This window comes from Rhodofomes roseus (assembly GCF_022264815.1).
Source record: "Rhodofomes roseus strain CIRM-BRFM 1785 chromosome Unknown C8Q71scaffold_16, whole genome shotgun sequence".
NCBI classification, from domain to species: domain Eukaryota; kingdom Fungi; phylum Basidiomycota; class Agaricomycetes; order Polyporales; family Fomitopsidaceae; genus Rhodofomes; species Rhodofomes roseus.
Window position 1 is genome coordinate 140,114 of NW_025952972.1, and position 26,646 is coordinate 166,759.

Below are 26,646 nucleotides of genomic sequence, written 5' to 3' on the forward strand. Positions count from 1 at the left end.
CTCTGAAACGGCTCATGGACGTCCTGGAAAACTTGTGCACATTATGGTTACTGGTGAAGGATACATTCGATGGTAATGTACAGGAGTCATACTTGTGGTCGCATAGGCTGATGACATATAGGTAATAAGAACCCGAGGGCATATTCGGGGGAGCGACTAAAGCCGACTCTTGCTGGACAATCCGAGGCACCTAGAAGTCAGGCATGTTGATGAAGTTATGCTCTATCCTTCGCCGATCTGCCTCGGCGCGCCAGCTGCGAATACTTGGCCGCTGCCACTGATTATCACCATGTCAATGGGATTATGGGAAGACGTCTTGTGTCGAACCAGGCACGTACCTCTTCATTCCATCTGCGTTCTGCCTCTTCCTTCCTCCGCCTTCTCTTGTTCTCGGGCAGATTTTCTTCGAAATCGGGAGGTAGGATATCCTTCATGTGCTCCCAAAAAGTCTCAGTGTCGCTTGCATCCGCCCAGAGCTGGAGGAGCTCCTTGTCGCGCTGCTCGCCCTCGGAGAGAGCGGGATCCCTGTTCGCCCTGTAGGGCTCCGCAATCGCGTACTTCACGTCCATCATGAGGAACCTCGCCTTCGGGCTGTGCTCCCAGTATATCGACCGCTGGAGCTTCTTCTGCGTCTTGAGAGCTCTGTCCGCGGCCTTCTTGTTGGCCTTCAACTCCTCCTGCAGAAACTTGAGGTGCAGTTGCATCATCTTTCTCCGCTCGCGCACGACCTGCAAGTCGTTCAGGGCCTTGTCGCAGCTTGCGAGGATGCGTTTGTGGTGCTCCCACTGGAGGCTCTTGTGCTTAGGGTTCTCCTTCAACGCCTCGTTGAGCTCCTCCATGGTGAGGTCTCTGATGGGCTTCTCGTAGGGGTCGAGGACACGGTGTTTGGCCGCTTTTTCCTTGCCCTTACCCTTGCTCGGCATGACTCGCAAACCTGCATAGACAGAGGTGAGCGAGTAGTCGTCCTGTAGATGCGTCGATCGAGAAACTCACTCGATTCGGACGTCTACGCAAGCGGATGACGCTTCGGTTGCCCGGGGTGGTGATAACTGAAGGCGAGTGGAAGTCTCTTATATACCGAGGGCGCGGAGCATCAAGCGACCCTCAGCCGCCAGCCACGACTTGGGCGAACAAGATCTAGACCTCATTGGGAAGGCTAATATGCCTGTGGCGAGCGGGAGACCTTGTATATGATCCATTGTTCTACTAACATGGAATGTGATGCTGTGATGCCCATCTTGCCTCGAGGCCTCAGGATTGAAGCGGCCACACAGAGGTGGCTTGGCAGACATATATCGATGGTCGATGTCAGGCCTGAGTCGTTGTCTGGATGCTTCGGACGTCGGACGCATCAATTCCCGTTACTTGATGGACCCGCCACAAGCCCGCCCCAATCTGGGCAGTAGGTTGATTGCTGGAACGAGGGCATTTGCGCTCTGTCTTGGTACTCATGCTTTCTGCATCCGACAGACATCCGAATATGCAGCGCGCGAGAGTGCGTACTATGAAAAGTGTGAGTGGCACCTTGAACGAGTATGACGAGCCAAGCACTGCGTAAAACTGATCGAGAAGGATCGTCCGCAGCACAAAGGATACGCCACTTGAAACAGACTGAGCTGTGGTCTCGATCTCGTACGTAGCATCTTCCAGTCATTGTGCGCGAAACTGATGAAATGTTCCAGGTTGCTCCGCCATGTCGCTCTCACGAAGCGGGACGCCCGAAACAACACACGCTTGCGCGTCGTGCGTCGTGCCTGCCCCACTGTTGTGCGTCCAGCAAATGAGGGATGAACCTAGACCTCCGTCGTGCGTGGGGCGACATTCATTCTGCACAGACCATTTTCCGTCACCGCGCAACACGTGCGGCGCATGCTCTGTGAGGCTCGCCAGGCGCGTTGAACTGCCTGAAGTCTAACCGCGACGAGCTGCCTTCCTAGTTCCGCTCCGCCTGCCTGCCTATGTGGTAACATTCCAGGTACTAGTACGCGTGTTACCGCTGGGGCGAGCTGAGCTGTCCGTCCTTGTAGATTTGACAGTCCTTGATTTTCATTGGTTCAGGTCGCCCCCGGACAAAGGGCACCGTATCGGTACACACCAGATCGATCCAAGTTCGTTTGGAACCCGCGAACCCTGAGAAGATTTCCGCCGCGGGGCCCCTTGGCACAACGTGTAAGCGCTAACATCTTTGGATCGTTTCCTTGTGTCTCTGGTCATTGTTGTACCTCTCAGGAGCACCAGAACGCGGAGAGTAGCCACGAGGAAGGGGCCTGGGTCGCATATAAGCTGGGATCTCTCGCTCATTCTATTTCCATATCCTCTCAGACGTCGTCTTTTGTTTTGAGTGGCTCTCTTACGATGACTGTCACACTCCATTCTGCAGCAAACACGTCTAGCAATGCTATGACGCTGGGGTTCTCGTCCGCGTGAGTACCTCCTTTGCTATCACATATTCGTGCGTCTACTCACTGATGGTGGCCACGTCTTTCACGCCCGCGCTCGCCACTGGCCCTCGTACCGATATCTCCCAGAGACTACGCGTTTGCGCCACCATCCCTTATTGCGCAACGTCTCAACATGGTGAGACATTTCCCGCTCGCCATCATTCAGGCACTCACCAGCATCTGACCTATGCTCCATGCAGCAGCTGTGTGTTCGAGACCTATTGGTCCGAAGGGTGTATATCCGCGTATGCAGGCACTAGCTGGTCTTCGGCTCGTTCTCTGTCCTATTGGCCGTAGCTCGGTGTACATATCTATGGCGGCGCCCGCGACAGCGCGCGCTACGCGCCCTATGGCGTGCGCTCGCCGTTTCAGGGTTCACTCTATTGCATGGCATCCGTGACCTCCGGAAAGTCGCTCGAAGTCGTCACATCTACTTTGCGATCACACAACCAACGCATTCTCTTTATTCCTCTGCAGCTGAGTGCGAGGTAAGTTCTGATCATTCTGACCCCAAGAGAAACCCGATGTTGATACAATTCCTAGAACAACAGGTCGAAAGTAAAGGAACAAACTACACGACAGATTCTATGATACGCGATACAAACGAGCAACTACAGCTACATACGAGACAAGCGCAAGATAATGTTATATTTAGTCGCGGCGAGCGCGCTTCGGAGAGGGCAAAACTTCTTTGAGGTTGTCACCGCGGGAAGGTCGCCAGTCGTCCGGTTGGGTATAGGATCCTGCCCATGAATAGTAGGGCTCGTGGCTAGTTTCGTGGCCGTTATAGCTCGGGACAGGCTTGGGGACGTACCCTAGTCCTTGACTAGGACCCGCCGTCGGCTGCAATGCGCTGCTACAAAGCGAGGTGAGTGGACTCCGTCGAACAACAGACGTGGTCAGTACTCACTTCCTTGCATGGCTGTCAGATTTGTATTCCTCGACGCCGCCTGCGCCTGCTTCGTCAACCTCCTCAACCTCGTCTCGTCGTCGCTTCAAGTTCTTATGCCTGATCTGCGAGATCGACTCGCCTATCTCTTCAACCCGGGGGTTCCTCCGGGGCGACCAGTGCACGTGGTCAGGCGGGAGCGCGCTAGCTGGTCCAGCCTGATTTTTGGTGGCTTGCTGGGACGGCCCTGCGCCTGCTTGCGCCTGCTGCTCAGCACCGTCGACGACAGTCGACGGGTGAAACGCCTTCAGATGCCTTTCTGCGCCGGGTGACTCGGGTGATGGCTCGTCGAAGTTGTCCAACTCTGTCTGCTTCGCCATCGGCGCAGTTTTCTGAGTGCGCCTGGGTGGCGTCACTGGGTCCGGCTGGGGGCTCCGTACGGATACATAGGAGCGCGGCGATGAGGGGGGCAGGGGCGACGAGTTCAATCCGCGACTAGCGTTCGGTTTCGGTGGCCGGTACTCAACCGCAGGTTCCGGCAAAGGCGGGTGCATCAGATCTATCGAAGGCCCGAAGTCCGAGCTGTTGGAGAAGTAGCTGCTCCCCAGCTCCGTCTGCTCCGCGCGTGCCTCCTCGTCGTCGTCCGCATCGCCTTGCGGCTGGTTCACCTTCGCCTGCTTCGAATGGTCCATGAGTTGCTGCACTTCCTCTTCGGTCGGCCAATCGCCAGACAGCCAACCAACGTTGCCATCTTTGAGCCTTTTGACAATCAAATTCTCGAAGATGAGCCGCTTCACTTGCAGCTCGAGGCTCCATTTCGCGACGTTCCCCGACAGTCTCTCGAAGTGGTGGAGACGGCGAGCCATATCCTTCCTCCGTGCCGTCACCTCCGTGAATTCTCCAACCAGCTCGTGAGTTGTTATTATGATTTCCCGGCCCTGCTTTGACGTGCAGCCCCTGGTGCGCTTTGGAGGTGGGTCACCCTCCGGAGGATTGACCCTCGCCTTCGCTTCCGCTTGCATCTCCGCCATCTCGCGGTCTACCTCATCCTCGGTCTCGCCCTCCGTGTCGGGGTCAGAAGTCTCTGCGTTAAGGAACGCCTCGAACATGGCACGGAATCCCTGTCTCCCCTCTACCCCAGTCCCGGACTCGGACTCGCTCAGCGGGAAGTCGAAGGTGTGGTGAAGCTCGTCGTCGTGATCGTCGTCGTCCTTGGTGTCCTCGTTGTCGTCGTCCTGCACGGGCTCGAACGTCGTCTGGTTCTCGGCGTCGAAGGGGCCCCCTTCGGCAAGGTTCGATAGCATCGCCTCGGCGCCGTCGGAAGATGGCCCGGGTACAGGAAGGGCCCAGCTTTCCCCGAACCTGGATGTGGGGGGCTGACGTTCTGCGGCCTTTTTCGCGCTGAGCGGCGTGAAGGCTACATCGGATAGACAGGTGAGTATCACAGGCTTGTCTGAGGCGACAATTTACTTACGTTCACGACGAGCCTGGCGCACCTTCGCAGGAGTTCCGGGCACCTTGAAGCGCAGGTCGGTCGGGTCGGTGCGCAGCCGCGAGGGACCAGCCTCGGGCTGCGGCTGTGGCTGGAAGCCGATGGAGAAGGGTGCAGCGGGCCGCTGTGAGTTTTGCCTGAGCGTCGGCGGCAAGCCCGTGGGGAAGTGGACTTCCTCATCCTCGCGGGGAGCCGGGGCTCTGGGCCTTTGCGGTGGCGATGGGCGGGGGAAGACGAAGCTCGAGGGGCCTGCCTCGGGCTGTTCGGTAGACCGCGGGGAGTCCCGCGAGGGGCTGGCTTGCGCAGGCAACCTCGACGGCCCGGCCTCAGGCTGCTCGGGTTGGGGAGGCGGCTTCGTGAAGACGGGCGGCCGGGGAGGGTAAGCAGAGAGGCGGGGAGCCGGACGCGCGTCGGCAGGGCGGGACTGCGGGTCGGCGGTGGGAGGGAGTAGGTGGACGATGGATGGGGGGAGAGAGGGAGACACGGCGATGCGGCGGGAGCGAGGAGCGATTGGGGCAGTGGACACTCTAACACCTGCTGCTTCCATCGGTGACGAGAGATCAATGGTACGCTCATTGGGACACTCCGGGAATTTTTGGGTACTGGACGAGGCGCCCTCTCGCACTGTTGGATAACTATGTGTTCGCGCTGCCGCGCTAACAGGAGCACCTGTCGTTAGACGCTCCTGCTCGCGTTGCCGCGCGGATACCTGGTTGTCCACGAGTCCAGAGGACCCTTGGACGAACGCAGGCATTTGCTGGGGGTGGGCTGCCGGAGGATTGCGCGGGACGCGCATGCCTGTGGCGTCGATGTTGAATGGCACATCATAGACATGAATAGGCGAGCATACCACTCGAGCTAGCCTCCGCTTGGGATGGGACCGACATGATCGGGCGCGAGGCGGATAAGTCCTGCTCGCGGCGCTGTGATGGCGGCGGCGGATTCGATGGTGGTGACGGTACACGCTGCCGCTGAGGTACCTCCTCCACATTGCCAGCATCTACGGCGGCTCTCATCGGCTTTTCCAGCCTCGGCGGGACATCTACAGAAACGTGAGTGGAAGTCCGAAACCTACTATACAAGGGTGATGACTTACGCTCCGCGATACTCTCGGCATGAAGAGGAGGTTCAACCCCGATCTCCTCTTTCTCCTGCTCTTGCTTCGGTCGAGTCGAGTCGACGCGCTTCGGCCGTCGAGCGGGGCCTTGTTCTTTCTCCAGCCTGCAACGGCATCAGTCATAGTGTTGGACAAAGAGAAGGACAACTCACGGGTGAACACCACCAGGATACTTCGCCACCAACTCGGCAATGATGGCGTCGCTCTTGCTGTTCCCGCGAATGCGCTCGCGCTGGACATCACAGTTGTCAGTGAAGAAGCAAAGACGCGTCGGAACGCGAGACAAGATGCGTACCTTGGCAAGCTTCTGGAGGTCGGCGCGCTTGAGCGCACGAAGGTCATTCTCGTTGAGGGTGATGCTCATTGTGTTGATGTGTGATATGAAGCGTGCTAGGGCTCAACTCTACAGGGAATGGAGACCGGATAGGTTACAGGGGAGGGAGGAGCAAAGTGCACACGAGAGATGGATGGTAGTGGTAAGAGAGGGAGTAGTCGAAGATGTGGCGTGCGCTTTGTATGTCTCGAGAACAATGACCGAAGGGCTAAAGAAGCCCACAGCAGGCGAAGCCTCCTGGACCACGGCGTTGCCGGCCTGGACCTCGGACTCCGGAGTGGCATCCGGAGGGTCCAAGCGATGTTGCGACCAATGAGGCAAGCAAATACAAGGTATTGATCTCGTGCCCAGGTCGACCCATTAGCCGAGCGATAAGAGCCGCGCTGAGCCAGATAACGTCCTGTGCATCCTCCTTAGTCCTTAGTGTGCTTTGCTCCTCAAAGTCTCAATTCTTCGGACAAGAGTACAAAGGAATGTAGTGACAATTGATGTGAGCTGCAAATCAATCGAGGCAATCATAGCTGGTACTAGGATTATGGCAAGATGGCCGAGCGGTCCAAGGCGTGTGACTCAAGCGAAAGCTTGCCTGCTAAGCGGGTCTTCTCATCTGAGTATTCAGGCACGGGTTCGAATCCCGTTCTTGTCATTGTTTTGCTCCTTGTGAGTCATCGTTGTTTTCCGAATGAAGGGCTCATTGGCCGAGCGCGCGCAGCCAGCTTCTCTCACCGACACCACTAGTCTCCCGTAGGCAGACCGCAAATACGACCCTTTTGAAGGGGAGGAGGACGCTCGTATTCAGATATGATAATAATTCACCACCATCGCCTCCCAGACCTCCAATGTGTGCCACGAAGCAGACCGTTGCTGAGGATGCTCGCTTGGCCTAGCCGACCAGCACTCTCGCGGGTCTTTCGTGGCCACTGCCGTGCCCGGAAGGAGTCCAAGCTCTGCCTCCACTCGCACAACGCGACCCTGCCATTCGCAAGCCCACGACGTCCGAATCAGGATACCCGACAGCCCCGCCTCCTCCCAGGGCCGTCCGTGGGCGGGGCATAGACGCACCTGCTGTGCGGATTGCACGCAGCAATGGGCCCTCGCTGCCGTTGAGCCTGGGCTCCGCCGGGACAGACGACCTCTCCTTTCCGGCTCGCGCTATCCCGCCGGCGAGATCGCTCTTCTGTACGCGAGGGGACCAGATCGAGAAGGAGCTCACTGCAAGAGGGTATCACAAGCGAGGTACGCCTTCTCTGGTCGCCGGCTTGGTATGGTTTGCTCATACTTCAAGGTTCGCCCTAGCCTAGGTGCGTATCCACACCACTCCGCTCGCGCAGTGCGCACCATCTCTTCGTCAACTTCCCCCCTCATCAGGCGCAAGTCCCATCGGTTCACCCGCCCGCGAGTCGGAGCGCCGGAATCACCCACAGAGCGCGCCCCAGCGTACCTACTGGACTCGGGACTCGTCGACGTGGAGAAGCTGGCGTTGGCACCGTCTCCGCAAGCCGACGCGTCGCGCGAAGAGCGCGCGCAGCGGCGGCGCGCCGTTCACTCCCATTCGCATGCCCAGTTCTCAGAGGCTGTGCGCCGCACGCTCGCTCAGCCGGAAGGCGCGTCTCCGGAGGGCAAGGATCTGTCGCCGGAGCAGAGACGCGAGATCGAGTAGTTACCGCGCGGTCAGCGGGACGTACCTGAGGACGATGACGATGACTTCCGGGATGACGAGGACTGTTACTGGGAGGCGGTGAGTGCTACGTCTGGGAACACGCCCGCGCTCCGCAGTACATCCATGCATGAGCTTGCCGCTGCCTTTCCCAAGACTGCACCTGAGTTTTCACTCTCGCTCTTCGCCCTCGACCGTGACACGCCACCCAACCAGCCAGCGTTCGCGCAGGCCTCCTCCCTGCTTACATGGCCTACATAGTCGCGCTCGACCCAGAGCCTCCGTCGCCGCCCAGCGAAGTCCGGATTCCCCCGCGCACGTCCCCACCGAGCGAGTCCTCCCGGCGCCTCAGCGCCTCGCTCGCCCCGCTCGATTGAACGCCGCAGACATCGAACGTACCTTCATCGCCATGAGTGACGCGTGGGGCTCGCGCTACCCCACCGACGAGGTCGCTCGCCTGTGCGCGAGGTCTTCGCGAAGCGCAGAAAGCGCCTTCTCGATGAGCTCAAGGTGTGTACGGACCACGGCAACCACGTCCATCGACCTCTCCACGGACAGCCGCACACTCAAGTACGACTCTGCTGATGAGGCCGACTCGCGCTTCCAGTCGGCCCCTGCTTCAGGTAGTAGCCGGTCTGGTTTGTTCTGTTGGATTACATAGCCACATTATCGATGGCCCATGTGGACTCAGCGCTTAATCAGCGCTCGTGCCACAGCTTGGCCAGTGGCCACAGCCCAAGTCGACGAGCACTGGCAGTTGACCAGAGGACTTACCATTAAGTACCGCTCGTGTACCATCGATCACGCCAGTCCAAAGGACCGCATCGCCGTGACGACCTGTGGAATCACGCGTATGCGCTTATTTGATTTGTCCGTGACGTGGGTCCTTGTGCTTTTTCAGGTGCTTTTGTTTCCTTTGTTCTCCAATTTGGCCAAAGCAGCCTCGTTGTGGCTTTGCCTATTTTACGGACCGACCATCAACGCCACACATACCCACATACCAACTCACCTTCGAACCACCATCATCATGAACACTATCGCCCTCCGAGCTCTCAATCGCGCCCAACTGCAGCAGTTGGCCAGGGTAAGTCGAGCAGACCGCTCATCTTCGTACGCTGCTGACCGGTAGTACCCTTGTAGACGCACGGGATCAAGGCAAACTTGAAGAACGAATCAATCATCCAGTTACTACTCAAACGTTTCGCGGATGGTGTAGCGTAAGTGTCGCAGCGGTGTAATGAACCGTCAGACGCTGATTGTGACCTCCATCCAGGGAACAAAGCAACAACGCACCCACGCCACCGGCGGATGCACAGAACACTGAGACACGCGAACCTACCACCAAAGACGGCGTGCCGACCGACCTGACCCCGCGCCGGCCCCGGTCGTTGACGTCCGCAGCTCCCGCGCAGCCGGCGTCGCACTCTGGCGGTGGCGACTTGCGAACGCCACTTCGGCAAGACGAACCAGAGGCCCGCCGAGACGACGAAGCCGATGCCCATCCGTCGAACCCGTCTGCGGCTGCGCAAGTCAGCAGCCCCAAGTCCCAACAAAGACCCAACCCGAGTAGCGGACCCTTGGCTCCCAAGGACCAGTCAGTGAATACCACCGCACCTGCGAATGTGGGAATCGGTGGCCTTGCTGCTAGACAAAGCCAAGGTATGTAACGCAGCGACGTCGTTTCATGCGCGGCGATTGATAACTTCGAGTAGGCCGGGTCCAGAAGGCAGAAGAATATCGCCGTCGACGGTCGGCTCTAGAGCAGCAGAGGGACGGGATGGAAGAAGAGGCGAAGAGAGCTGCGGCGCGGCTCCAGCGCCGCGAGGCGTACAAGTTGGGACACACCTCTCGCCGTCCCAGCCCGGAAGGGTTTCTAGAGGAACACGACGTGATCTACGCGGTTCGGCTGATGCGCAAGACGCACGGCAATATCGAGCACGAGTGGGACGCCCTCGAGACGATGCAGCAGAAGGCAAAGGGGATCATCGACTCGGCGCGCAAGCTTACACAGACGGCCATGATCAGCCGTGCGGGCACCGAGCGATACCTGAACTACTTCTCGTACTACCACCCGGTGGCCCGGAAGTGGCCTTTGAAGGAGGTCTGGGGCGAGGATCCCATGGCGGTGACGTTCCGATACCAGGAGGACGGCATGCGCGAGGAGAATGGGGAGACCGGTACACTGCCTATCCGTGTTCCCAAGCGAAAGGCGTAAGCGACTCTTCTGTTGTGCAGTCATTCCCGTACTGATGCTCCTTGCCACGGTAGTACCGATGTTCCTACTCGGAGGATACATGTGTACGTATTGGATACATCTGCCATGAGTATTTTCTGCTGATCTACGTGTGGACACCCTACAGACGGGACGCAGCGACCATCAGGAGGGAACGACGCGAGAAACTGAATGCCTTAGTGACCGACAAGCGGAGGGGCGAGATCTTCGAACAGCTGCGCGAAGATTGGGACCCCGACTACATGAACAGGTGGTTGTGGCGACGCCCTGAGGACCCAAATGCCCCGTACTGCGGGCAGCCGCGGAAGCGAAGGAGGATAAAAGGTCCCGACGAACAAAGGGCGACTAAGCCGGCGAGCAACAAGGACAAGAAGGTGGCGAACGAAGCTAGCGCCGCGAATAGAGGAAAAGGAAAGGCCGTCGAGCGTGCTGTGGGCATGGGCGACACTACGGCCACCAGCGATGATGATACAAACACGCAAGATTGTCAGACGGAAGCGGACAACGACCCGACAAAACCATGCCCACATTTCTTTTTCGACAAGACAGGCGTGGATGTAGGGCCCTTCTCTGGGCAGAGCGGGATGGAATTGCTGAAAGAATTAAACCATACCAACGGGTCGCGCTTGACGCGGTGTGACCTCCCACTCGCGTACCTGCCCTTCAACGAGGATTACAAGGGGGACGAGCCTATCTCTACTTGGGCAATCGGATACTTGCTCCCAGATGGTCGTGTCATTCCATTCTACCCGTTGTGGACTGCGGACTCGAGGGTGCCCGTAATTTCACCCAACTTTGGCCAGTTCCCTCCTACCACCACGTCCGTCCAAGCTTTCCCCGTCGGGTTCGATGCATCTAGCAATATCGCGAGTCCTAGGTACGGCGACTTTGCCAATACGGACCACCCCGCGCTGCGGAACTCGGACACTTGCATAACAAAACAATTCTTGATCCCGTGCAACCCATTCCAAGCACGGTATCTTAGGCATCTGTGTGGCTTCATGGCCACGGAGTATCCTGGGTTGAAGTGGTGGCAAGTCTATCTGGCACACGAAGCTGGCCTCCTGCAGCTCATTGCTAAGCACACACTTCCTAGCGGCCAAACGTGTCAGCCGATGATGGCAAACAATGGTAGCGCGCCCCCCGCGAATCCAGGTCGTACCGACGCTTCTCATTCCAGTGGTGACGGCCATGGCGGGCTCCCACCATCGCCTACACCTGCTCGCAATCGCTCTGCGCTCTCTGATTTCGCCACAGCTCGTAGCGGCCCATCGTCTCCGACACCAGCTACCCAGATACCCCTTCAACCGGGACTTGGCGAAGCGAAGGCCGATAACCAACACGAGTTGCCGATGCTCAGAGCACGTCTGAGCATGTATTCCGAAAATCCAACATTCGACGTGGTCTGGCGGAGGGCCGTCTTCAAGGCGGACGACCCCTGCCAATACTCTGCGCTGCGAGGTGACGAACACATTGTGAATTGGGTGTCATACCGCGGTCATGAGAACAACCCGCCAGCTATTGGCCCTTTCCCCGGTCCTGTGGCGAAAGTTCCGTTTGACGTCGTCGACTCCAGGCTCGCCGCCCCCGCCGCCCCCGCCGCCCCTGCCGCCCCTGCCGCCCCTGCCGCTGTGCAGGTCGATGATGCCATGCAGGTCGACGATACGGACGAAAGTAACGACGAGCCCATCTCCGGAGTTGCCGCTCGTGTCATCAATGCCGACCGATCCTACGACCGGGACAGCGTTGCTGAGGCGCAAAAATATCTCAACGCCAGCAAACGGGTTTCTGCGCGTGACAACACCAACTCTCCTGTGTCGCGTGCTGGCCAATACTCGACTCCTGAGCATCCCTTCGAGGTCCCTACCGCGTCGTCACCTCTGCCGCCCTCCGATCCCTTCCCACAAGACAATACAGACTCTCTCGCAGAAGGCGCGGGTATGGAGGTATTTGCACGGCTCTCGGCGCTGCAGGATCCCATGCTCCGTCAGGCTGGATCGCCGGTCAGAGGTCCGACTGATCTTGTCACCGACCTCGGTCTCGTCGTGGACGCACCAGGTGTTGATGCACGGGTGACGCGTCCGACCTTTTCACCGATCCCGGAGGCAAGCGAAGACGAGGACATGATCGCGGAGCAAAGCATCGAGTCCATGCTCATCACGAAGTCCGTGAGCCCTGAGTCTGGGCTTGCCAGACGCACGGACCACCATGACGACGATGTCCAGAAAGTCTCATCGCCAATCCCTCCTCCGAGGAGATCTACCCGGTCATGTAGTCGTCCTTTGCCTTCTGGCCATCTGCTGAAGCCCGCGGCGCCAAGCCGTGCAGTCGTTGGGCCTCGAAGTCGAAGGAAGGTCAAGGACTTCAAGTAGGCGACCACGACCAGCCGATTTGCTGAATTGTACCACGATATTTCCGTTGTTGTAAGCTATGCATGTGTAGGGTAGTGTCCTTGTATTGTGCCTCGCTGTTAATTTCTGTTAGATGTACGTGACTTCGTTTTGTACGGGGATCATTTCCAGCGCCGTCCTCAAATACAGTGTCTTGCTGAGCTATCCCCCTTGCTAAAGCACGATGGATAACAACATCTATTGTGTGATCATGATGAATGCCAGTAATCGTCATCAACGATGTTAAAAGTGCAGCCATACTACGATTTCTGGACGAAGTCGTCCTGCTGAGAAGCGCTCTGCAGCTTGAGGGCCTCAATCACCGCCTCTACCGCTCTCCAGGAACCATCTACCAGCTCGTCTTCAGGCGTCGTCTCATCACTGGCATTGATCCTCTTGAAATTGGGGAAAATCGCGTGCAAGAACGCTCCTATGGCCGCGGGGTCACCTGACGCCGGGGATCGAACAGCGTTGATACTCTGCAAGACTCGGTTGCAGTGGCCGTTACTAGGAGGTGGGGCAGTGATACTGGAGGTATCCACATTAATAGCGAGTGTTTCCAACAAGGGGCAATACCGAGCGAGGTACGCCAGCCCTTTTAGTGTCATCGCTGCCGGAGGGGCCGAGGAGAGGTGATTGTTCACCAGTGCCAGACATTTGAGACGGGGCCAGGCTACGGCCATATCCCTCACGGCGCCGTCGTCCAGGACGATGCGCATGTCTGCGCTGAGGTGGAAGCTACACAGACGATGGAAGCCGATGAGCGGCTTCAATACCGCCCCTGCAGTGACCGACTGCACTTCAGCATCCTCGTCAACCCAATCTTCGCGGGCCACTATCTCGATCATCTCCAGCACAGAATGAGAGCAACACTGTGAGATGAGACAAAAAAAATCGTCTAGGGCACTCAGGCTCTCGTCCCAGGGGGTGGTATACATCAGATTGATGCACTGAAGCTGAGGAAAGTGGCAGGCGCGGAGGATCTCGTGGGTATCGGGCGTGAACGATGAGCGTAGTTTCAGCTCCTCCAGAGAGCGGAACACGACCCGTGGAGCAGTGCGCTGTTGCGCTCTTTGATCAGGTACATAGTAGTCGGATATCAAGATGTTCATCTTCGTGAGGTCTGGTAGAGTCGATAATCCGGTAAGGAGGTCGAATATCGAGGACATGGCAGACTTCATTTCGATAATTCTTAGCTTCTTGAATGACCCAAAGAACGCGCGGGAAATAGGGTGCGTGCTCCAGTCTTCGCGCATCCAGAGCCTTAGCTCTTGGAGGTCTGGTGAAAGACGAAGCAAAGCCGGGAGAATGGCGTGGGAAGTAGTAGGGATCCCATTACCATACATATCGATTGACACCGAAGAGAGCTGTGGGCTGGACAGGAAAGGTGTACAGTCGAGACCGGTTCCGAATATGCTCGTCTTCCAGATGAGAGAGGACAACCTCGGAAGTAGTTGATGGGTTGGCCTGGACGCTAAAAGCCACCGGTACAGGTCCGCCGAGAGGGCGCGAGAAGCTTGCTTCGAGTCGCTGTGCCCGGCGCAACGCAGTTCTCGAATACGGCTGGCGTAGAAGTCGAAACGCTCCCAGTCCTGTGGCGTCGTTGGCCTCGTAGGCTCGCTGAGTACCTGCACACGGAATCAGCTTCTGAGCAATAACAATGGCCTTGTACATACTCACCAGGATTTCCGGAGGATTCTGAACGATAGCATTGGCCTTGTACATACTAGAAGTCACCAGGACTATCAGAGTGTTGTCTTGAAACATAGCCCACAAATCCTCTGGAAGGCACTCGACAAGATGGCCTAAGCCTACCTGACGAGACCATAGCACGTCTAAGGCGGGTTCGTGAAACGCGCGGCATGTGAGCACCAATGCGGCAAGTGTCGGCGCGTCGGGCGATGGCCCGCTATAGTCCATTTCATTGACTATCAATTGGACGATATCCGGGATGTTCAGAGCACGATGCATCGTGAGATGTGGCTCATGCACGGGTAGCGGGAGGAGATAGTAAACGCGACTTGGCTCCGAGCGGCTAGGTAGTAGTACGCAGAGTCAGCGCTCTTCAATGAATAAGCTGGCGGCATGATACCTACCTCAGGATTGATGCAACGCGAACACCTCGAAGTGGACTCAGGTGGCTTGTTCTGGGGCGTCGGAGCTCGCTCACGTCAGGCGAGTACTTGAATACGCTGGCGACGGAAGGATAATAAGTCGGGTTAACTCGAGATCACAATAACTTGTGACTGGAATGGCACACCTGGAGAGTGGAAGAGAGAGAGCAACGCGGAGGGCTGGTGCCTGTCTGCTCGACTGGAATCTGGATCCGAGGCAGTCGACTCCAACTTAGTAACTTAAGTCCCCAAGTTTATGTGTACAGTACACGCGCCTGCCGCTTCTTCGTTCGAGAGTACCATTCCGCAATGCCTATGGATGTGAGGTACATACGCACAGACTCTAGACTCAGAGCAGTGGCTTCAGGCGAGTTGGTGGAGGTCAATGGCAGGCGAAAGTGTTGGGCCGCAGGCGCTTGAAGTTGTAACCGCACGACGACCATCGCCCGAGTGTCGGCACCATCCGCCCTTCAGCTGCCCTCACTCGCATTGACCTTCGTCCAACCTTCGTCCCGGTACCACGAGAAAACAAGAATAGTGCGGAGCTTGTTGTGCTGTCAACTGAACCACATTAGGTCAGTATCACCACCTTAGGTCGGAGATAGATACAGAGCTGAACGCGTAGTTGCACTCGTGCGTTACCCATGACAGCGGCCGGCGACTCGATGTGCGGAATGGCACCTGAAGGCCTGACGATGCACCGAGCTCTGACCATCCAGGAGCTCGTCTGCCTGATCGCCGGCGAAGTTGACGGCAAACATGCGTTACGCGCGCTGGCGCTCACATGCCGCGCGTTCCACGAGCCCGCCTTGGATGGCCTATGGTTCTTTCCGAACGATGGGTTGGTCAATCTTGTCAAGGTATTGCCGACAGACCTATGGGAAGTCGCGGGGATATCTGAGACTGGACAGGAGACACTGGTGCGCGATGAGTTGTGCTACTTAGGCCTTCGTTGGTCAAGCTGACTATTGTCCGTGCTGCACCTAGACGGTCAGGGAGCCTACGAGGCCGACCACGCAACTTGACTGGGAGCGCTTCGACTTCTACGCACACCGGATCCGAGGACTTGATGTCGTTACAAAGACCAACAACTTGAAGACGTCTCTGGCTCAGGCTCTCTCGGCGAACCTATTCCACTGGCTCGTTTCTGCGCGGCCTTCCCATCGCCTGCTGCCTAACCTGACATCCCTGGAATGGAAGGCAGAAGGGGATTCTGGATACGATGACTCTGCGTACATGCTCGTTGGACCACACCTCGTGAAACTGACCCTAGACTTGCATGACCCCTGGGAAATGTCCGACGAACATTCTTCCGCTGTATTGCTTCGCTACGCTCAGCGTTGCCCAGACATACGTGACATGTGTTTCGTCGCACCTCGACACGGAGACCCTATCCAGGGTGGGGTCTTCGCCCCATTCAAGATGCTGACGACGCTCACACTACGCTCGCCTCTGACACATGACGTTCTCGTCGACTTGTCCACTTTACCAAAACTTGCCGACCTTGAAGTGGACCTCACTTTGACGTCGGACATCGAGGACGAGATCATTGTTCCTGGAAGAGTGGCAGTGTCCTTTTCCTCTCCTAATCTGACTTTCCGCAGACTGGTGTCCCTGGATCTCAACATGCCCGTGGATGTCGCTAACACGGTGATCTCCCCGTACCGCTTTCCTCAACTTGAAGATATATCCCTGAAAGCGCACCGCGCCACCAACGCGGTGACTCTCGAGGAGACTTTCGAGCTCATCCGCGAACACTGCAATCACAATGGGTTGGAAGCCATTCGAATCGACGGTGGCGAGTATGCACAAGATTACGAAATAGGTGTGCACGGGCAAGCCATCACCGCAGCGTCGTTGACCAGCTTGTGCGTCTTCCGTCACCTGCGTGTCCTCGATATCTGCATCGAGGCACACATCGTCCTCAACGACAACGCAGTCAAGGAAATGGCCATGTCGTGGCCTCAGCTAGAAGTGCTCTCCCTTGTGAGCATGGCCAAGTATCCCTGGGCGACCCCGAGCCCGCCTGGGACGACGCTCGTAGGCCTCGCACATCTCGCTCGGTACTGCCCCTCGCTGCGGCGGTTGACAATGGATGTGGACACGCACCGACTGGACACTGTTCCCGATCCCGTCAAGCTCGGCGACGGCTTCCGTAATCGAGTGTTGGAGCGGATCGAAATTCCCGAGTACCCCGCACTGGGTAGCTGCGCGAAGATAGGCGCTTTCCTGCATGCGATCTTCCCCAAACTCCAGTGGATCATCGGTCTGAGTGACAGGGAACATAAATCTTGGGCAATAGTGCAGGAGGTCATTGGGGGTATTCGGCTCGCGTCCGAGTGGGAAAAGGGTGCTGGTACGTTGTACAATTTATCAGATGTGTTGCACTGCTGAGACGTGAGATGGTTCTGTCACCCGGCAGGATCGCAAGTGGCTTGAAGCTGAGATCGTCATGTGTGAGTCTCCGGCGACGTGTAAGCTGTAGACTGTACACGGTATGAATGTTCATCAACAATGCGAGGTCGTGAGAATGATATGTGGCGACGGCAGAACGAGCAATTCTTCATGAAGCCAAAACTTCCCCCTCGACCTGCCACCAGTGACCTAGGTACTAGATGACTTCCTTTTCGATGTGCCGCGGAATCCCCGCACAACCGTGTCGTTCTATGCGTCGATAATGAGCAGGTCGCAGATAGTTGATACTGTTTGCAACCAAAGTCGAGGCGGACTGTCTGCCCTCGCAGGTCTCATCGAATGACACGATAGTGGGCGAGCAAAGTGCCTCATCCTATGTTAAGGTCTGCTTACAGTACGTTGGCCGATTGTTCGACTTTGACCTATGCTTAGACCCGTTGCGCTTATGACAGAACAGTCCGCGTTGACATTCTGTCATGTGGCCGTGTCCAGACGACTATCTTCGGCGAGTCGGACGACGATCACCAGTGGAACCTGGCCTTACACTCGCAGGGTCTACATTGAGATCGCAGCCATGATTTGCGCGTACCTCGCGGACGAGTGTGGTCATAGGACACGTACGCGCCGCACCAATGAGCTCCTGGTCCTCCCCCGGAGTCGCTCCCGTCCAACTCCCGTCCTCCTCTGGTAGTGGTCACACCACATGAGAAGAAAGGATGACATGACTCGTCGAATATCAGTTTACCTAGGCTAGGATCACTGACTTGTTTGACGTACAGTACGCGATAGGTTCAACTTGTACGTGTTATGCATCCCTAAATCACCTCTGCCACTCCGGCGCGCCTCGTAAAACGCCAACTATGTCCTGCACTGGCTGCCAAGACATGCCCACCCCCGTACCATCACCGACATTGATCCAGTTTAGGTTGGGGAAGATCGCATGTAAGAACGCCGCGATGTGCGCGGCGTTGCTCAGGGCGGGCGAACGGACAAATTCGATGGACTGGAGCTCAGTATTGCAGTAGCCACCGCCGGCCTTCACCTCAGGGCAGACTTCGATGTCGGACGTGTCGGCGTCGATCGCAAGCAAGATAAGTGAAGCGCAGTACCTGGCAAAATGAACGAGGCCTTCCAGGGTCGGTCCAGTTGTCCAGGGCTCTTCTTCGGTCTTGCCATGTTCCACTCATAGCAAGTGGCAGGCGACTTGGGAGTCATTTAAATCTGTGATTGTACGCTCAGCAGTGTTACATTGAACATCACGGAAACATCAAAGAACGCACCGACTCCGACCAACTCAACATGAATTCAGCATGGGCAGATTCTCGGAGCAAAATGTCCAAGCCACCCGGGAAGCGCAGCTGATGGGAATGCAGACGCGAAGCCCGGAGGGTGCCCAACGATGTCCTAAAGGAACTATCCCCGGACAACGATTGAAGAACGCTGTAAGAGAAGCATGATTGAGTTGGTCCGTGCGGACGGAAGAGGACACACCAAGAACGGGTGTTCGATGAGGTCATCGAAGCGCAGTTTGTGACTCAAGGAACACGAGGCATAAGGAGGTCCAGCATCGCGAGCCAGCGATCGGGGACATCGCAGTCAAACCCGCAAACGAGACTCCGAAAAAAACTGCATTGATATGGGCGCCTTCGAGAGGTGGATGCACGACGCAGAGGTGGATGCACGACGCAGAGGTGGATGCACGACGCAGAGGCGATGTGCGGCCACTCGATGTCCTGAAGTGCACACGCCAAGACTAATAGTCCTTTGCATGGACTCAGGGACGCCTGTACGATGCCAGTCGACCACTCGGGTCCTCAAGCGAGGCGGTCACAGGCCCGTATCGCTGTCGTGAAGGTTCGCGAGGATGCACGAGACCGTGATTGCACTGAATGGTGTGGTTATGAACCATACACGTCAAGGGCCTTCGTACAGCCTCTCGGCGAGCGACTCAATGGCCAGGCCACGATGACGATGCGAACATCGGGATGTACACGGGTATGACGGCATATCGACGGGTGGTTCCAGTGTATAGATTTCCGAGCAGGAACCTTGTATCCACAGCATCAGTAGGTGTTCCCAGAGACCGGATATATTCGCAAGTACGTACCTTGTCAGTATTCTGAGCGGTGTCCTCTGGGGTAGAGGTGTCACGAAGCTTGTCCAACGGAAGACAAAGTCAAAAATTACATGTCTAGGCATAGATGCAGTTCTGTGTCTGTAGCCGCGGTCATGATGCCAATGGGTAATAGGATGCCGTGTGAACGTAACGAGCAAGTTGTAGGACCTACCTTCGTTTCAAGGTGTTGTACTACGTAGGGGGAATAGCGCTTAACAGCTAGTCTTCTTAGCGATTGCTAGGTTGGGAGCGTGGAGGACGCAGAGCCAGTCCTAGAATGTGTACTGTTGCCTATCAATGATTGTAACTGTCGGAACAGGAAGCGTAGCTGAGCCGCTGGTTCAAAATGGGCTACTCTGCAGGCGACAAGTCGCTCGAGCGCCCGGCCGGAGAGCCAGTAGAATACACGCTGGGTGTCGTTCAACACTTTGTGGTCAGCGTCGACGCGCAAACACGTTGCTGATTGCTGGACAGACTTCATCAATGCGGACGCCGCCTCTGTCCTACACGAGATAGCGTCGAGGGCGAACGCCCGAAGGATTGCCGACAAAGACATCTGATACACACATCTCAGGCTCAAAACAGCCTGAGAGCGAATGCTTGCGGTTCGCATCAGTGCCATGCCATGGGTTAGGATGCATTAGAAGTCGCCATAGCGGCCATCCTTTTCCTGGTATCTCCGGGGATATACCACTTGCTGACGCTGAAGTATTCTGCTTCTCCGAGTCAGCTTCTGTCGGCGTTCAGTAACGGCCAGCGGCAGCTATCAGGGAACGTGGCCCGCATGTCCTGTTGTGTTCTACATGATCAGACGTACTGAAAGCTTTCCGATGGAACACATACACGTACGTTCAGTTTGAGTCGAGGGAAGTACAACGGCAACCTTCACAAGGCGTTGGTGCCTTCGGCTGCTACTACTTATGGCGCCCGCTGCGAGCGAGACCGGGGGAATGTCCGGTGAACGACAATCCAATAACCTCGGGACCAAGACAGATGGGATGCCAACTCGCGGCGAGGATAGACGGCTACCCCTGCATCCCTACGCTCCTAAAAGCCCTCACCGGTTCACCTATGACGAAGCCTGACACATTATATGTGGCCCAATATAAGCGAAAATAAGCATACCACCTCGAACAGTGTAGGCGATGTTCATTCGACCAGCAACGAGCCTTCACGAACACATTAGTCTGCTAGTGTTGCATGTAGGAGGTAATCCTCGCAGGCCAAATGATACAACGCTGACGTAGATTATGTAATGAGGAGACACCATAAATGGGCATGCTATGGCAGCGCCTGCAGCTCTTGGCGTGCGTCGGCGACGACTGCGGCAGCGCCGCTCAGCGTACGGCCATGGCGCGCAGATTCATGTTTCAACCGCATCCTACATGTTGAGTGCTTCAAACCTACCGACCAACGCAGCTCTGGTACGTCGTCTGGCTGCTCGCACGCCCCACCGACAGCCCTGGAGCCCCTACGCATCGCAACCTGCGCGAAATTGCACTCGGTCGTATTCTCAAACACCTGGCCGACAAGGTCTTGCGCGCGGAGCTGAACAGGCGGAAGGAGCAGGAGGAGGAGATGAAAAGTTTGACGCGTCTAGAGGGCCTCATTCGCGCGAAAACGGACCTCGCTTGAGGCCTGGAGGACTCCCAACGTCGGGTTCGCCGGTCGTCGATGCGGCGGCGACGGCTTTGATTGGTCTCGGAGCCGGTACGTGTATTTTTTCTCCTGGAAGTCGAGATGCCCATGGAAATCCAAACCACGGTGAGAGGCAGGACCCCTATTTATTGGTGTGGAGGCCTGATCCTGCCACCGGAGAGTATGGTATTTTTGTCCGGACGTATGTGTCCAGATATGTCGATCAGGCCTCAAACAGGATTGTCCGCTGCTGTCCGGACGTACTAGCGGATCGGTGTCCGGATTGCAGGATCAGGCCTCGCGGCGTCTCTCTGACTTGGAGGGCTGCGGAGAAATTGGGGCGCATGGAGCACCGTGACCCCGCGCTGGTCATGGTTCACTCGTGTTCAGACACTGACCGCGTCGGAGGAGTACAGCATCAGCTATGCAGAACTCCCGTCGCGTCCTGGTGCCCGTTAACCCACTGAATATGCATTCTCTTCGAAGAGGGCGATGACACCCTCGTAGACGTGTATGCTACAATGGCAAGCATACACTCAGCATCAGAACTTCTGCCCGTCATTTCAATGTGGAGATCATCGCGTTACAGAATGGTGTGCTAACGAGACTACCAGTGTTCTTCGGCGGTATCGCCTATGTTTCCTGGTACAAGCAGAACGTTCTCGACAAGGTGAGAGGCTCGTGCGCTCATGGCAAGCAGGGATCATATTTTCAATGGGAGTCCGCAGATTGAACTTGCGTTCGCACGAGGCTACGACCCAGCCCTCGAACTCGCTAGCAATCCACGCAAGCAGCACGAAGCTAGAGACGAATATGTTCCATGGGCACAGCACGTACGCCGCCGAGAACAAACACTGCTTGACCGTATCATCAAGGGCGCCGAGATTGGACAGTACTACCTCCTGCTCGGTCCCAAGGTATGCTGCTGTTCGCGTCATAGTGTCAGAGCTCAAGCTTGGTCGCATAGGGTACTGGTAAGGGTACAATGATCCTCGACGCTATGCAGGCCGTCGAAGCCGAGGGTGTCGCGATATGTGATGCGCACCCGGACCTGGAAGTGTTCCGTCTGCGTCTTGGCAAGGCGTTGAACTACGAGTTCAATGAGGATACGCAGACCAGCCTGTTTCAACGGCGTGACCCTCGAGAGGGTACGTCGATCCACGACTCTTGTAGATTCACATTGACCTCACGGACATCTAGCCGGACCATGCCTGGATATTGAGCGTGGTCCGTCATTCGTGTGGCTGCCTCGCGGATCCCGTGCTCATAAATTACGTCTTCAGCACTTAACAAGCTGGAGAAGGTCGCGCTCCGACACGCGCGACGGACGGGCAGGCCGCTCGTTCTGATCTTGAACAACATTCAATTCTTCAGAAACGACGATGGCGGGAGGCAGATGCTGCTGCAGATGCAGCAACGCGCGGAAACTTGGGCGGCTGCAGGCGGGTACTCCATTGCGTTGTGTTCTCATGAAACGCTGCGCTCACTCGTGATGCCACAGGGATTTTGACAATGGTGTTCAGCAGGTATGTATTGTATTGTCAGATTGTCTGGGATTCCTTTGCTCACATGTCTCAGCGATGACTTCTGGCCTTTCCTAGTCATGCGTAGGTCCATTGCGTAATTTTCGCGCGCGTATGCCTGACTCCTCCGTTAGGCAAGATTGCCAGCAGGATGCAGGTCGGTGCGCAATGAATGATACATTCGTAGCATTCCTGATCGCAGCACCCGTGTAGGTTGTTACGGTCTCTGACCTGAGCTTCAAGGATGCGCTCCGGGCCTCGGCACAAATGCGCCTCAACGCCAAGATTCCGACTGACCCAGAGGACCTCCACGACACAGTCTCCATAGTGGGCGGACGGCTATCGTACCTCTCCCGGGTCTCAAAGTACGCGAACATGCGCGAGCATGCGAGGCACATGCTCGCCGTCGAGAAGGCGTGGCTGCTCAGCCTCGTCGGGCTCATCCCCGACTGTGACGACGACGTCATGGACGAGCAGAAGTGGAGCTCGTGCTCATGGCTTCTCCTGCGCGAGTTCGTCAAGCAGCGCCGCGAGGACGAGCGCAAGCGTACGGAGGCGCTTGCCTCCGGTGAGCTATCGCCCGAGGACCTCGATGAGCTGCCTCTCCCGAAGATCTCATACGTGCGAGCTGCTTGTTTGGGCTGGGTTTCGCTGTCTGCTGACCTCAAGCTATAGCACAAGTGTCGTCAGATCATGACCAGAGCAGACTTTCTTGAAGGTGCGCACCATATATGCATGCTAGTTCGCGGACTGTCAACTTACTGTTAGCCAGACCTCGATCGTGCCAATGTCATAGCCATTGATGTAAGCATTCGCGGCTGGATGAGGCACTTCGCCCTTCTGACCACTGCTTCCACATGTCAGATGCATCACGACGTTATGCCTGATTCCGTTCTGCTGTTGCAAGCCGCACAGGAAGTCGTGGAAGAGGAAGGCTTCGATGATCTACTGGACAGCGTGCGGAACCGAGTAGACGAGATCGAGAGCCTCCATCGCACGAGGGAGTTAACGGTGTGTTTTACTGTTGGCCAATGCACAGGCCGCGTTTTCTCTTTCTGTATGTGTCCAGGACGCTAATGATTCCTCTTCCAGTTCAAAGACGTAAATGCGGGTGATCGCATCCGGCTTTCGGTGGACAAAGGGGGAGCGAGTTCAGTCACTAGCTCGTAGGTCTGCACGGTACCACGATCCCGCGATGCACTACCCAAGACCACGTTGGACGCAAGCACTGCGATGCCTGGAGGACGTGTTTTGGCCTAGTACGTTCAGTTCCCTATCTTGTTGTGCAGTGCGTCGCAGTCCGGCCGTACCTTGGACACAATACATGCATATCAGAGGTCCCAGCCATGCTTTCCCCGCGTGAAGGGAACGAATGGAGAGGTGTATCGTCCCTGTCACCGTGAACCAGTGCGCTTCTGTTGATTGGTCCGTCGGTCACTGATAGACGCAAGAAGGTCATTTCACGGCTCGATGCTGGCAGCACGGATACCGCTAGAATGCTTATGCACTCCCGCGCTTCCATTGGACGAACTTTGTACTGGCAATGCAGCGTTGGGTCGTCTCGCGGTTGAATGCTAGGTGCAGTCGCTGCTCCACGATTTGCACGCACACCGACATCTATTAGTGAATCTATAGCTTGCATAGGGCGGATCTTCGCTTCCTGTACCGTGGGTTGTGGGCTTGACCGTTCTGCAGCAGGGTGCTGTACGTCCAGCGCATCCCACATCGCCCGAGGAACGCTGGACTCGGGGGATCCCATAGTTGTGCCCTTGGTGCTACCCTCTGATTCATCGCACACTATAGGCGAAGATGGCACAGTGGCAGCACAGCGCTCGATGTTTGGGCGACACTGAGTGTGTTTCCCCTTGCGCTGGACAGATGAACACTCACGTAGACGTCCGAGAAGGATATGGCTGAGTATGTGAAGGACGCGAAACGCTGCACCCGCGTCTAGCCATGGCGGAGGGCCGGAGTTCTCTGTAAAGCATCCGCTGCCGAGGGTCAGCAGATTCCCTCCGGGCTCTAGACTTGCTATCTTGTGGCCCGTATCGCGTGCCTTCGAATAACTTTGACACTGCTCTACTTGGTTCAGGTGCGGCCCCTTCTCTTATGGGTGCGGCGTGGACCGCTATGCTCGTTTCTGCGTACGTCACGCTTTGAATGTCTGACAGAACTAGTCTGAATAGGCTACTAGAAACAGTGTCTAGTGTATATGCGCATGAGGAATGGAGCCAAGGCGCGTGTGCCAACTTGATAGGACGACTTCCGCGCTTCGGGGACACGTTGATATCGTGGACATCGAGTAAGTCCCGTCAGCTTCCTGTACTAGAAGTTTATCCGAGCGACTGATGAACCATCCTCTTTCATAGACGACCGCGTGCCGGCAGTCCGAGCGCACCTACAGTACAAGGACGGCGGTTAGTGCAGAGCGGAACAATAAGCAAAGTACGATTTGCCGAAGTCAGAACCTGAACAAGGATTGCCATTCTTATACAAGGTCCCTCTATCATGCACCTATAATTGACTGTAATGACACAGCGACCACCGCAACTGTTGGAAATGGCATGCCTGCCCAGCCTTGAATCATATTCTCCCTGCTACATGTAACGCCGCAAATCGGAGGCGCCTAATATCTTCAACCGCCACAGAAGCAGGCCACTTGCATGAACAGCGTGCCTCATGGAATGGTGCAACTAGGATGTCCTCCGTTCGAATGCTAATTAACAAGCTCAGAGGCGACCATAACAGCCAGAAGAATGATAACACTTAAGCGAGTCGCCGGGACAAGCGCCACAGCCAAGGCAAACAACTTGAACTACAGTACTAAGCGAGAGGAAGCATACAGTGCGATGAGGATTGCGGTTAACAGCTTGATTGTGGCGTTGTTGAACCTCAGCCCCGACTCGGATCCTCGGGCAGGTCGACCAGTATGGTATGAATCTAATCGATGTCAGGAACGCGAATACAGTACCTGCTCGGGATCGACTCGCCACCGACTTCACTGCGTAGCTTGAGGGGCACATGTGGCTGAAACAAGGTGTACATAGATGAAGAGCCGATCCGTACGCTCGTGGTAGTCCTTCACTAGTCGACATTCATATGCGTCTAGGGCCACGCAACTGGACCGATCTTCGCAGATCCTGTTATAACACAGTGAGTTGGGCATCCTTCACTTCGCAGATCATGATCTAGGTATGTACCTCAGCACTGGGGAAGCCCGCGAACGGATCAAATCTGCGACATTTGAAAGGTTGCCCTTCCTTCCCTTCGTGTAGTAAGCCTTCGTCACGTAGTAAGTTACTCCGGCTGTGACGTTCAAGAGCATGTACCAAATTTGCGATGATTCCTAGCAGTCCAAGGGCATGCTCAAACACGTCCAATGCACGTTCATGTGTCGCAGATCTTGCCTTTCCCCGCGACATGGTCCGATAGGTTGTGTATGCTTGGAGTGGGAGGGAGACTAGCAAGATCCGGCTCCGCCAAACGAACGGGATCCAGAGCATCGCTCCGAAGGGCGAAACTCTCTCGGGACCCGTTGAATACTCTGTCCGACGCTGTCTTACTGGCCATGGGCTACGCCACATAACTGAGCTTTCAGACGATATGCCCGTGAGCATCCCGATGAGGAAGGACGCTCTGCGACGATAAGTCAGAACGTCGGGAACAGATAGATAAATATGGGATAGAGTGCATCCTTCGAAGAGACAAACCTAGCCCAGTATCGCGCGTGACGTCAACGTATCGCGGACCTTTGGGCATCGCCATGTTCTGCTTCGTGCTGTCTCGATAGTCTGTACTGGCCCACGATTGGTAGGTGGTCGCGTCATCGTCCTGACGAGCAGATGGCGGCACAAGCTCGAGGCTACTCAACTCCCGCGTTCTCGCATCATGGAACGTGCGAGACTATGGTACTGACTGATCACCATGTGAAGACAACGGGGCTCCAGCGATAGCGATGAACACCTGCCTTTGCTGAGTGTGAGCCCGCTGACTTCGTGTGAGCTGGCGAAAACGAGCCCGTACCTATACAAAGGACTGACGATGGATACCGTGCCGAGGAATCGTGCCGCTTGGACTGTGAGGTCGCAGGACGCATGAGGCACAATGCAGGAGTCTTGCTATCTGAGATAAGCCGTGACCGACTGAGACGCTGTCCCTGTGTCTGGATATGTTGAGTTGGGCTACTAGTGTTGATAGCCCGGGCCACTGACGCCCACCTATCCAGCGTCTATCATTCGCAGGCGTTCCGTAGTGGACATGCAAGAGGGCGCTTGGAGGCAAATGAAC

The 26,646-nt window shown here is 56.5% G+C and overlaps 8 protein-coding genes and 1 non-coding gene across 9 annotated transcripts; 6 read left to right on the top strand and 3 right to left on the bottom strand.

The window, feature by feature from the left end:
- Positions 1-79: 79 nt before the first annotated feature.
- On the bottom strand, positions 80-1,186 carry C8Q71DRAFT_770515 (uncharacterized protein). Its single transcript, XM_047924323.1, has 2 exons — positions 339-1,186; positions 80-277 (listed from the first exon to the last, which is right to left on the bottom strand). The coding sequence occupies exons 1-2, from the start codon at positions 921-923 to the stop codon at positions 191-193; spliced, it is 672 nt and encodes a 223-aa protein (XP_047776665.1). The 5' UTR covers positions 924-1,186; the 3' UTR covers positions 80-190.
- A 1,780-nt stretch (positions 1,187-2,966) lies between these two features.
- On the bottom strand, positions 2,967-6,303 carry C8Q71DRAFT_873314 (uncharacterized protein; the record flags this gene model as incomplete). The annotated part of the gene is made up of 7 exons (XM_047928360.1): positions 2,967-3,297; positions 3,352-4,747; positions 4,805-5,620; positions 5,673-5,864; positions 5,919-6,043; positions 6,092-6,171; positions 6,235-6,303. 7 exons carry the CDS (start codon positions 6,301-6,303, stop codon positions 3,093-3,095), a joined length of 2,883 nt encoding a protein of 960 aa, XP_047776666.1. The 3' UTR covers positions 2,967-3,092.
- A 507-nt stretch (positions 6,304-6,810) lies between these two features.
- C8Q71DRAFT_t100 lies at positions 6,811-6,919 on the top strand. The gene has a single exon. It is a non-coding gene; the product is annotated as a tRNA-Leu (tRNA).
- Positions 6,817-7,933, top strand: C8Q71DRAFT_859685 (uncharacterized protein; the record flags this gene model as incomplete). The annotated part of the gene is made up of 3 exons (XM_047927677.1): positions 6,817-6,933; positions 7,161-7,509; positions 7,575-7,933. 3 exons carry the CDS (start codon positions 6,817-6,819, stop codon positions 7,931-7,933), a joined length of 825 nt encoding a protein of 274 aa, XP_047776667.1.
- Positions 7,934-8,455: 522 nt separating this feature from the next.
- C8Q71DRAFT_909051 (uncharacterized protein) lies at positions 8,456-12,722 on the top strand. The gene is made up of 6 exons (XM_047929023.1): positions 8,456-9,014; positions 9,071-9,147; positions 9,204-9,589; positions 9,643-10,141; positions 10,199-10,228; positions 10,291-12,722. Exons 1-6 carry the CDS (start codon positions 8,610-8,612, stop codon positions 12,533-12,535), a joined length of 3,642 nt encoding a protein of 1,213 aa, XP_047776668.1. The 5' UTR covers positions 8,456-8,609; the 3' UTR covers positions 12,536-12,722.
- Positions 12,723-12,813: 91 nt separating this feature from the next.
- C8Q71DRAFT_725243 (uncharacterized protein) lies at positions 12,814-14,524 on the bottom strand (the record flags this gene model as incomplete). Its single annotated transcript, XM_047921682.1, has 2 exons — positions 12,814-14,181; positions 14,234-14,524. 2 exons carry the CDS (start codon positions 14,522-14,524, stop codon positions 12,814-12,816), a joined length of 1,659 nt encoding a protein of 552 aa, XP_047776669.1.
- An 817-nt stretch (positions 14,525-15,341) lies between these two features.
- On the top strand, positions 15,342-17,106 carry C8Q71DRAFT_859688 (uncharacterized protein; the record flags this gene model as incomplete). The annotated part of the gene is made up of 3 exons (XM_047927678.1): positions 15,342-15,587; positions 15,655-17,023; positions 17,090-17,106. The coding sequence occupies 3 exons, from the start codon at positions 15,342-15,344 to the stop codon at positions 17,104-17,106; spliced, it is 1,632 nt and encodes a 543-aa protein (XP_047776670.1).
- Positions 17,107-20,399: 3,293 nt separating this feature from the next.
- Positions 20,400-21,387, top strand: C8Q71DRAFT_156326 (uncharacterized protein). Its single transcript, XM_047916656.1, has one exon. It carries the CDS (start codon positions 20,482-20,484, stop codon positions 21,301-21,303), a length of 822 nt encoding a protein of 273 aa, XP_047776671.1. The 5' UTR covers positions 20,400-20,481; the 3' UTR covers positions 21,304-21,387.
- C8Q71DRAFT_156250 (uncharacterized protein) lies at positions 21,238-23,534 on the top strand. Its single transcript, XM_047916655.1, has 12 exons — positions 21,238-21,506; positions 21,558-21,753; positions 21,804-21,984; positions 22,037-22,063; positions 22,120-22,278; positions 22,338-22,362; positions 22,415-22,443; positions 22,494-22,516; positions 22,573-22,980; positions 23,035-23,077; positions 23,132-23,163; positions 23,224-23,534. The coding sequence occupies exons 1-12, from the start codon at positions 21,472-21,474 to the stop codon at positions 23,434-23,436; spliced, it is 1,371 nt and encodes a 456-aa protein (XP_047776672.1). The 5' UTR covers positions 21,238-21,471; the 3' UTR covers positions 23,437-23,534.
- The last annotated feature ends 3,112 nt before the right edge of the window (positions 23,535-26,646 follow it).

What these genes read in the sequence shown, in the direction of transcription:
- C8Q71DRAFT_770515 (XM_047924323.1), bottom strand. Translation starts at nt 923, where the DNA reads ATGCCGAGCAAGGGTAAGGGCAAGGAAAAAGCGGCCAAACACCGTGTC. An exon ending in AACGCAGATGGAATGAAGAG is followed by an intron (nt 278 to 338) that starts GTACGTGCCTGG and finishes GGTGATAATCAG; the next exon opens with TGGCAGCGGCCAAGTATTCG.
- C8Q71DRAFT_156326 (XM_047916656.1), top strand. Translation starts at nt 20,482, where the DNA reads ATGGCAGCGCCTGCAGCTCTTGGCGTGCGTCGGCGACGACTGCGGCAG.
- C8Q71DRAFT_156250 (XM_047916655.1), top strand. Translation starts at nt 21,472, where the DNA reads ATGTTTCCTGGTACAAGCAGAACGTTCTCGACAAG. An exon ending in ACCTCCTGCTCGGTCCCAAG is followed by an intron (nt 21,754 to 21,803) that starts GTATGCTGCTGT and finishes TTGGTCGCATAG; the next exon opens with GGTACTGGTAAGGGTACAAT. An exon ending in ACGGCGTGACCCTCGAGAGG is followed by an intron (nt 21,985 to 22,036) that starts GTACGTCGATCC and finishes ACGGACATCTAG; the next exon opens with CCGGACCATGCCTGGATATT.
- C8Q71DRAFT_909051 (XM_047929023.1), top strand. Translation starts at nt 8,610, where the DNA reads ATGTGGACTCAGCGCTTAATCAGCGCTCGTGCCACAGCTTGGCCAGTG. An exon ending in CGTGTTCCCAAGCGAAAGGC is followed by an intron (nt 10,142 to 10,198) that starts GTAAGCGACTCT and finishes TTGCCACGGTAG; the next exon opens with TACCGATGTTCCTACTCGGA. An exon ending in CCTACTCGGAGGATACATGT is followed by an intron (nt 10,229 to 10,290) that starts GTACGTATTGGA and finishes GACACCCTACAG; the next exon opens with ACGGGACGCAGCGACCATCA.